The sequence below is a fragment of the Thalassophryne amazonica genome, chromosome 15, assembly GCF_902500255.1.
Source record: "Thalassophryne amazonica chromosome 15, fThaAma1.1, whole genome shotgun sequence".
Classification (NCBI taxonomy): domain Eukaryota; kingdom Metazoa; phylum Chordata; class Actinopteri; order Batrachoidiformes; family Batrachoididae; genus Thalassophryne; species Thalassophryne amazonica.
This window is the reverse complement of record NC_047117.1, coordinates 57941619-57951283: the sequence shown is the minus strand read 5'-3', so window position 1 is coordinate 57951283 and position 9665 is coordinate 57941619. Positions and strand designations below refer to the sequence as shown.

Here is a 9665-nt window from a genome sequence, read left to right as displayed (position 1 = left end):
CTTAAGATAGTCGTAGAAGTAATTGAAGAAGATCCCACCAGACTTTAGCTTAAGTCTGTTATGTAAACTGAGAGCTACCTGTCTTCTTCTTCTCCGAGTCGGACACAAACCTCTTCTGCGCATGCGCACCACACCGTGTTGGGTCCCGCCTTCCGAGTTTGGGCGGACCATGGGGCGGACACTGCAGTCAGTTCCTCTATTTCATTGGCTGAGAGCGCTTTACAATGACCGCTTTTGATTGGCTCAAACCTGTGATTGGGTCCCTCCTACTCCTATGCTACCGCGCTCATTTATATGCATATTTACTTTCACTGCATAAAATTCTATACATAGTGTTAAGTGTTCTTTCACTGATACACAAAATTAAAGCAGAACAAAAAAAAAAAAAAAACTAATAATAATAAATAAAAAATACCATGCTCGGTCTGTACTGTCAACACCTTGGTCTGATATTCCCATACAAACATTTTTCAAGACTGAATGCTGTAGTGTAACCATCAGGAAAATTGAAACAATGAAAAACTCCCTTAAATTTTTCAAAAAGGCGTTTTTTTAAACTGAGTGCTGTAGTATAACCAGCAGAAGACCACTGATGTGTTCAGTGAATTTGCTGACACATCTTATGCCATTGAATTTAATTAATATTTTTCTGGTGTCTCATTTCGTTTTTGCACTTTGTAGACAGTCCCTATGCTTTTGTTTCTCAGCCGCTTGCTCGTTCAGATCAGTGTTATTTTTTCAGCCCGGAGGACGGCTCATATGGGTAAAAATAAGGTTGTAGGTGATTGTCTACCTTCCTGAGGTTAAAAACTAGTATTTGTTTTTCTACATTTATTTATTGAGTCGTGAACTTTGAATCTGTGAATATCTAACTTTATCAGAGTCTCCAGGTAGGGTTGCCACCTGTCCCTTAAACTATAGAATTGACAGTTAATTGATGAATTGAGTCAATACGGGACATAAATTGTTCCGTATTTTCATACATGTCCCACACACACTCATCAAAACTGAATAATGTATAAAAATAAAACAAGAAATATTAAGGGCTGCCAATGTCATCTCTGTACCTTGCGTCGGGTCCTGTAGCGAGGACCCAACGCAAGGTATAGAGGATAGAACTCAGACTTTCACGTGTGCATCTCTGTGTGTCCACTTTTCTGGTCCTGTCACGGGCTGCCTGGTTGCCTGGCACGTCTGCACCCGAAACTCCACCACATCCAAAGAAGCAAAAACATTTGCAAATGTACAGACGAGGGTGGGAAGAGTCAAACCACTGGCTTGACAGCGTTAGTAGCAATGGGTACAAGGCAAACAAGGATTTTTATTTTTTATTTCCTCTTAAAGTAAAAATGACCTCACTTTAAAGATTAAAATGACTGTTTTCCTTAATATTTATGCTCATTATTGCACATTTCAGTGACTGCACAGTTTATCATTAAGTTTCGTGTTACAGCACTAAAAGCTTTAAGTATGACTAAATGCTTTTTTCAAAATTAAATAAAGCTTTAAGTATGACTAAATGCTTTTTTCAAAATTAAATATACAACTCCTTGGGTGGTGGAGGTGGCCCTGAGGAGCCGTGGTGGGTGTCCTTTGTTTTCATTTCTGAAAGGTGGCAACCCTATCTCCAGGGGGAGGTTTCTGTCCTCCCTGAGTTTGACACCTACGTTACCATTTGACAGGTGTACCGCCCCAGTCAATCTCCTCATTTCACTTTCCCCGGAGCGGGTCACACACAGCGAGGTCTGGAGCTTGACATCAGAAGCAAGAGCGTGCTCGGGGCTCACTTCTCTGCCTCACTATAAATATGGGAGGAAACCAAAGCACCCGGAGGAAACCCACGCAAACACGGGGAGAACATGCAAGCTCCACACAGTAAGGCTAAAAGTGGAAATCGATCCCATGACCTTCTTTCTTGCTGAGAGGCAACAGTGCTAACCACAAAGTCACCATGACGCCCAGTTAGACCTTACTTGTGTGAAGCACCTTGAGGCAACATTGTTGTGATGTAGCTCTATACAAATAAAATAAATTGAATAAAGGAGATTTTATAAGGTGAAAGCACTCTGGCATTTTGTAAAATTTTCACAAATCTTTCTAAACATTTCTGCCGAGTTCAACAACGAAAGGCTCTCCATCACAACCTGCTGCTTCCTAGCATGTTTGCCATGAAGTTTTACTTTTAATTTTCATAAAAGAAATACATTAGTAGCTTTGTGATTGCCTTGTGGCAAGCACAAAGTTAATAATTTAAGCTAAACTTTTCAATTCTTCTACATCAACATGCAGGAGAAAATAAACAAAAAGATGCATGCAGTTGTATAAAACATAATGCTGTGATGACCAAACAGCATAGTTTTATTGCTCAGCTTTCTGCAAGGGTACAAGAAGTTATTACTTTACTTCTTTATTGTCCGTATGTACAGGTGTCAGTTACAAGCTCACAAAGCAGCTGATGTGACAAACTTTGAACACATATAATGTAATAATAAATACAAAAACTGATAGAAAATGAAAATATGTTGCAATTTAAAAAAAATCTTTTGCTTTACACTATACTCAAATGTCACTGATGCTCAAAGAATGTGCACAGAAAGACATTTTATGTAATTGCAGATGCTGGGAGTTGAAGAGTTATGTGTTCACAGGTCTTTTGAAGCAACAAATGAAATGAGAAGTCAAATATGAACATTAAAGCCTGCAGTCGAGATCAAAACACTTAATGACATCATTTCCGAAGACTGAGGGCCTGACTGAATAAGGAGTTGCAAAATGCAATCAGCAACTGCTAAATTTACTTGTGACCTTGATAAATCATGCCGCATGTACAAACCACACCTATTTGTACATTCCCTCCCATGTTTTCATGTGGATAAACCCCAAATTGCATATTCAGAAAGATAAACATACTAAATTGATAATACGCCTTATTTTGCTAATTTAACAAACACTCACTGCACAGTTACTGAATCAACATGCAGGCGTGTTTGTGAACGCAGTGGTGTTTACACGTTACAAACAAACCTTTAGTAAATCAGGTCCTGAGTGTTTAATATTAATCATTCAGACCACCCGACATCACAGGCTTTCAAGTGTGGGGGATAAAAAGGTTAAAGTATGCAAAACTGTCAGACACACCACTTTGGCTCTTTAAATGGGGAGAGGTAAGAAAATGAGTTTGTGATCTCTTTTTGTGGAAGCACTCAACCTTCAAAACACTTGTAATGAAGATGAAATAGGGAGCATAGAGTCCTGAACAAACATGTATGTGCATATCAAGGATGTGCATATCTATATGTGTAACTATACTAAAAAAAAAACACAGTCCATTAACTATGTGGTAAATGTAAGGAAGTGTCTGATTATAAGTTGGAATTCAAATATGCATAAGGTGTGCAAAAAGGATTTTAATGCATTTCTGTTCTAACTCCAAGTCAAGGTTTTAAAGATAAATCAAGAAAATGCTGTCCAACCATTATTACTGTCTCATGGTGGTCCCAATATATTTATTTTTCCGACAATAGTAATATTATGAAAGACAATAAGTATCTACTGAGCATCCATTCCTACAAGGTTATCGGGGACGTTTCATTTGGTTGAACATTTTCACTGCGTAGCACCAAGTTCAGCAGCGCTCAGCCTCCAGCTTTAGTAAAGACCACACACGCGCATGCGTGCGAACACACACACACACACGCACACGCACACATTGTGTTCACACTGCTCATGCACACCTGAAGAAGTTTTAATCTGCTGTGTTTGTTGGCTTGGAGTGGCCGCTCTTGCCTTTAAATAAGACATATTTTTAAAAAAAAGTGACAAAATCTCTCATAAAAGATAGAGACTCTTATCAAGCCTCCATTAAAGGTTTTTCACTATTCACATACCAGCCTAGTAACGTAAGATTATAAACAAAAGACAACTTCACCTGAGAATGCCAAGAGGTCTTTGACAGACAACAACATGCTTGCATTTATCTTGAACAGAAAGAACAGGCAATAAAAGACAAAGTATCTATGCATTTGTACATATATATACTCAAAAATTACAGGTGTGTAGATACTTTTTACTTTGTATACGTATTTCTAAATTAGCTGTAATTGAAACAATAAATTTTAATCTATCATGAAGAAAGAACTCCTGTCATCACTCAGTCTCTAAAGTGCTCTAAAGTGACCGGGGAGAAGCGGGGTGGTGGTGGTGGTGGGGGGGGGTTAACGAAGATAGATCGTCCCTTCGGCTGCTCCCTTGTTTTTCACTCTGAGCCGCCACAGCAGATCCAAGGTAGATCTGCATGTTGATTTAGCCCAATTTTTTACACCGGATGCCCTTCCTGACCATCACATGAAGAAATGTGGCAAGAGTGGGGTTTGAACCGGGAACCTACCATACTGAAACCAAGCGCACTAACCACTTGGTCACCACCTGTGCTCTATGAGAGACATGTCAGACGAGCGGAGTTCAAACAGAGATTCCATCAGCTGTGATCCACTTCTGGTGGAAGTTGATCTGTGCATCGACTAAATGTCTTGGTGTCGTACAAATTTTTTATACACTTGCTTGCAGAAACACGTGTTCACAAGTAGATGTTGCATTTGTGGAGTGGAAAACAATACAAAAATCATAGTTGCTTTTTCAACACAGACTGCCTCTCATTACCAAACAGTAACTCAGAATTGCCACAAAACGCCAGACCTACAGCTGCACCCGTCTGGACAGCAGGGATGTCAAGAGTCAATTTCAAAATGACTGCTGGCACTAAAATAGAGCATCATGCAGCATCACTTTACAAAATTTATGGTTTATCACTGAGTACACTGGCCATGATCTCAAAAGAAAAAAAACAAACAAACAAACAGGGTAATCTCTGTACTTTCAACTGAATTGGTTGCGCATAACAAAGCGTTGCACTGAGGTAGGATGAATCTCTGGCACTATAAGATCAATCTGCAGATGGCCCAGAGGCGCATCGGTCGAGGTCAAAATGGCTACTGAGGGCAAGATGTGGCTATACGTAAAACAGACCTGTTAAAGATTCAGTAGCATGATGATGACCCCGCAGTTTAAACCTGTGACTGGCTCATTTTAAAGGGCTGTGAGCTTGATGGCTGATAATCTGCTTCATCAGTTGATCAGATTTTAAGTGAAAGTGCCACAGAGCATCTTTCAGGGTTTCTCCGTTCTGACAACATGATGAATGCTGCAGCTGCCAACACTCACGTTCTCAGGATTTACCTTTAGTCACACCAACCACTACTACAACAACAACACCCCCCCCCCCCCCCCCCCAATTCCCACATACAAACAAACCAAAAAACAGGGATGATTGTTTAGCAGCATGAACAGAGCATGACACCGGTAAGTGAAGAAAGCAGTGAGAGAAGAGGAAGACTGCAGGACGGCAGAAGACATACAGACTGAGTGCGTCTGCACGAGACACTGACTGCAAACAGTCCACCAGAGTCTTGCTCTCAACATAGTCAGACGCAAACACGAACTCAGTGCGTCGCTCATTCCACCGCAAAGCCACACGTCTCTTCGATAGCAGTCAGCAGCTTGTCGTACAGCTTGTCGTAGCTCTCGTAGGGTGGAATGTCAATCCGATTGAAACTGGAAAGACAAGCAGACTCAATGAATTAAAACAAATTAAAAGTATTGCCAATCTACATTTGAATGAGGATTTGTGTGTGTGTGTGTGTGTGTGTGTGTGTCTCCATGCAGGCGTGCATGACGCACCAGGTGTGGGCTTTGGGAAGATTGTTGGTGTTGGCGTCGATCTGGTGAATGGTGAAGAGTCTGGGTCCAGCAGCTCCTGCAGTCAAAACACAAACAAAAACGTATACTTAATTTTCCAACATTGCCGCTAATATCAAAGAGACAGAGTTCCACCGGAGCCAGGCTTCAGAAAACGGGAAATACCCAAGAATAACATGAAGGAAACTGAAGCCAAACACCTACCTAACTTTACCTAATTTTAAAACTCCTGTCTGTTGATGGACATATGAACATTGTATGTGCTGTCCAAGTGCATACAGTCTCGTCTTGTCAGAGTCACTGTAAATCATCAGTACCATGTGGAAGGATGGCGATAAATTTATTCTGACAATGTCTTAACTTCTTGAAGCTCCAAACCCATTCAGTTTTCTCAGGCATCAAACATAGCTAAAATAGATGGTTATTACAATTACTGTATTCAACAGTACTGGCAGCTGCAAAAATACCATCTATTGTACGAGGTCTATTAGAAAAGTATCAGACCTTATTATTTTTTTCAAAAACCATATGGATTTGAATCACGTGTGATTGCGTCAGACAAGCTTGAACCCTCGTGCGCATGTGTGAGTTTTTCCACACCTGTCGGTTGCATCATTCGCCTGTGAGCAGGCTTTGAGTGAGGAGTGGTCCACCCCCTCGGCGGATTTTCATTGTCAGGAAATGGTGGAATGATTTGGGCTTTTTTTCCATCAGAATTTTTTCAGAAACTGTTAGAGACTGGCAGCTGGAAACCATTCGAAAAATTTATCTGGCTTTCGGTGAAAATTTTACGGGCTTCACAGAGAATAACGACTGTTACTACAGCTTTAAGGATGGCTTTAAGGATGCTCGGCGCGCCGCGCTCCGTGCCGCCATCGAGAGCCACAAACCACCGGATCATTTCTAAACGGATGGCTCTGTGGAGCCGGGACCGTCGTGTGCACTTTCTCTGGTTATCACAAGAGCTGGACATCAACCATTTTCCGGCAGATTTCACTTTTAACAAGAGATTTTGTCATGGAAAGCCGAGCGGAGGCTTCGCGTGTCACGATGGATTCGCTACTGGAGCGAGACAAAACCACCTCCGTTTTGGTCTCACAGGACGGCTTTGAGATGGCGTTCAGACAGCTGTCGGTGGTTTTTCCATCGAGTGATTATCTGAGAAATTGTGGATGTGCCTGGACATGCCAGAACATGTCCCGTGAGGCTTCATCACAGCGTTGCTTTGCGCCATGCGGCACCGCCGCGATGCACGGAATTCCTCCACGTCTGTCTCAATGTGCCGAAAAAGTGCTGATGCCACATCTTTTCACAATTCCTGTGCTAGTCAGACGACGTCCCGGATAAAACACAGGGTTCAGTTTGGAAATGAACGGCACATTCCACTGTTACAGGAGTTTTTGTCATGGAAAGAGGAGCGGAGGCTTCGCGCGTCGCGGCTTTCCATGACAAAATCTCTTGTTAAAAGTGAAATCTGCCAGAAAATGGTTGATGTCCAGCTCTTGTGATAACCAGAGAAAGTGCACACGACGGTCCTGGCTCCACAGAACCATCCGTTTAGAAATGATCCGGTGGTTTGTGGCTCTCGATGGCGGCACGGAGCGCAGCGCGCCGAGCATCCTTAAAGCCGTCCTTAAAGCTGTAGTAACAGTCCTTATTCTCTGTGAAGCCCGTAAAATTTTCACCGAAAGCCATATAAATTTTTCGAATGGTTTCCAGCTGCCAGTCTCTAACAGTTTCTGAAAAAATTCTGATGGAAAAAAAGCCCAAATCATTCTGCCATTTCCTGACAATGAAAATCCGCCGAGGGGGCTGGACCACTCCTCACTCAAAGCCTGCTCACAGGCGAATGACGCAACCGACAGGCGTGGAAAAACTCACACATGCGCATGAGGGTTCAAGCTTGTCTGACGCAATCACACGTGATTCAAATCCATATGGTTTTTGAAAAAAATAATAAGGTCGGATACTTTTCTAATAGACCTCGTACTTGTGAAAAATGGATGGCTACCAAAAAAAAAGAAAACAAGGTGCTTCCTACTCCAGTATCACGTGGTCATTAAAGTGCTATCTCTTTTGAATCTGTTAAAAAATAATAAAAGAAGAGAACAAGAACACCTCAGTGTTAACCAATTTTCTTGAAGAGTTAAGGAACAATCACCAAGGCAGATGAATTCTACAGGTTTAGAAGTTTATTCAAACCCAAACCCACCGGAGGTTGTCTGGAGCCGAACCACAATGACAAATCTGACTATGACTGCCATTTCTATATGTGCCCAAACAAATCCTGGCAAAAGGTGAATGACGCCAGAGTTCGATTCAACCTGACAAAACAGCTCTGGTGTGAAAACTCCCAAAGATGTTTTTGATGACCTCAGCCTGCTGCACTTTACCAAAAACATGTCCCTCTGAGTTACTACTGCTGGACAGACAATAATGTTACAAACATGTAAGATCATATTAAACAATTTCTTAATATTACTGAATAACATGCTATATCTCAAAGTATCAAGATTTATCTGTTGATTGGTAATTTTGTTCAACTGATAAAGTACGAAAAGTCAAACAATCCAGTGCAGTGAGTCAAAATACTCGTTTCAGCCTTTCAGACAAAAAAACCAAAACAAGAAAGCCTAAAAGAACAGAAGCTAAAACAATCAAGGGGCAGGATTTTGGCTCTCTGTAGATGCACTGGTTAGGAATTAAGTTTTAGTGTGGTAGAAGAATTTAAAACACTATCACATACAGATATGTACCCTGTAAAGCCTTAAAGCCTTGTAGTGGCACCCTGGATGATCCAGTAACAAACTGCAGGAGTCGGGCCCTTCGCTCCTCATCGAAGGATTCCACAGCTTTCCAAAACCACTTGACAATGTTGCTCTCAGGGGTGCAGTGCTTCAGACGGGTGTTGGATTTCCAATCAGAGATGTCGATTTTTCCGAGGCCACATACGATCAGCTGATGGTAGAGGATCAGAGAGAAATTGGAACCAATAGAATTTATTTTGAAGCCGGCAGTAAATCAGGAACAACTGAATGCTGTCAAATGACATACAGTGGTGTTCAGAATAATAGCAGTGCTATGTGACTAAAAAGATTAATCCAGGTTTTGAGTATTTTCTTATTGTTACATGGGAAACAAGGTACCAGTAGATTCAGTAGATTCTCACAAATCCAACAAGACCAAGCATTCATGATATGCACACTCTTTAGGCTATGAAATTGGGCTATTAGTAAAAAAAAGTAGAAAAGGGGGTGTTCACAATAATAGTAGCATCTGCTGTTGACGCTACAAACTCAAAACTATTATGTTCAAACTGCTTTTTTAGCAATCCTGTGAATCACTAAACTAGTATTTAGTTGTATAACCACAGTTTTTCATGATTTCTTCACATCTGCGAGTTATTAATTTTGTTGGTTTGGAACCAAGATTTTGCTTGTTTACTAGTGTGCTTGGGGTCATTGTCTTGTTGAAACACCCATTTCAAGGGCATGTCCTCTTCAGCATAAGGCAACATGACCTCTTCAAGTATTTTGACATATCCAAACTGATCCATGATACCTGGTATGCGATATATAGGCCCAACACCATAGTAGGAGAAACATGCCCATATCATGATGCTTGCACCACCATGCTTCACTGTCTTCACTGTGAACTGTGGCTTGAATTCAGAGTTACACACACACACGATGCATCTGAAAAGTATTCACACCAATTCACTTTTCCCATCTTTTGTTATGTTCGTCTTATTCCAAAATGGATGAAATTCATTTTCCCCCCTCAGAATTCTACACACAATAACGCACAATGACAAAGTGAAAAACATTTGAGACTCTTGCAAATGTATTAAAAATAAAAAACTAAGAAATCACAGGTACATAACTATTCACAGCCTTTGCCATGAAGCTCAA

At 41.1% G+C, this 9665-nt stretch overlaps 1 protein-coding gene across 4 annotated transcripts in view; it reads right to left on the bottom strand.

The window, feature by feature from the left end:
- Window positions 1-2317: 2317 nt before the first annotated feature.
- Window positions 2318-9665, bottom strand: part of LOC117526753 (E3 ubiquitin-protein ligase SMURF2-like) — a 224811-nt gene continuing 217463 nt past the window's right edge. For all 4 annotated transcript variants that reach the window (XM_034188831.1, XM_034188830.1, XM_034188833.1 and 1 more), the window contains 3 exons: window positions 8511-8712; window positions 5737-5812; window positions 2318-5610 (listed from right to left, as the gene is read on the bottom strand). In XM_034188831.1, the coding sequence (XP_034044722.1) occupies window positions 5511-5610; window positions 5737-5812; window positions 8511-8712 (378 nt within the window). In that variant the 3' untranslated portion in view covers window positions 2318-5510. The remainder of the gene's footprint in view (window positions 5611-5736; window positions 5813-8510; window positions 8713-9665) is intronic.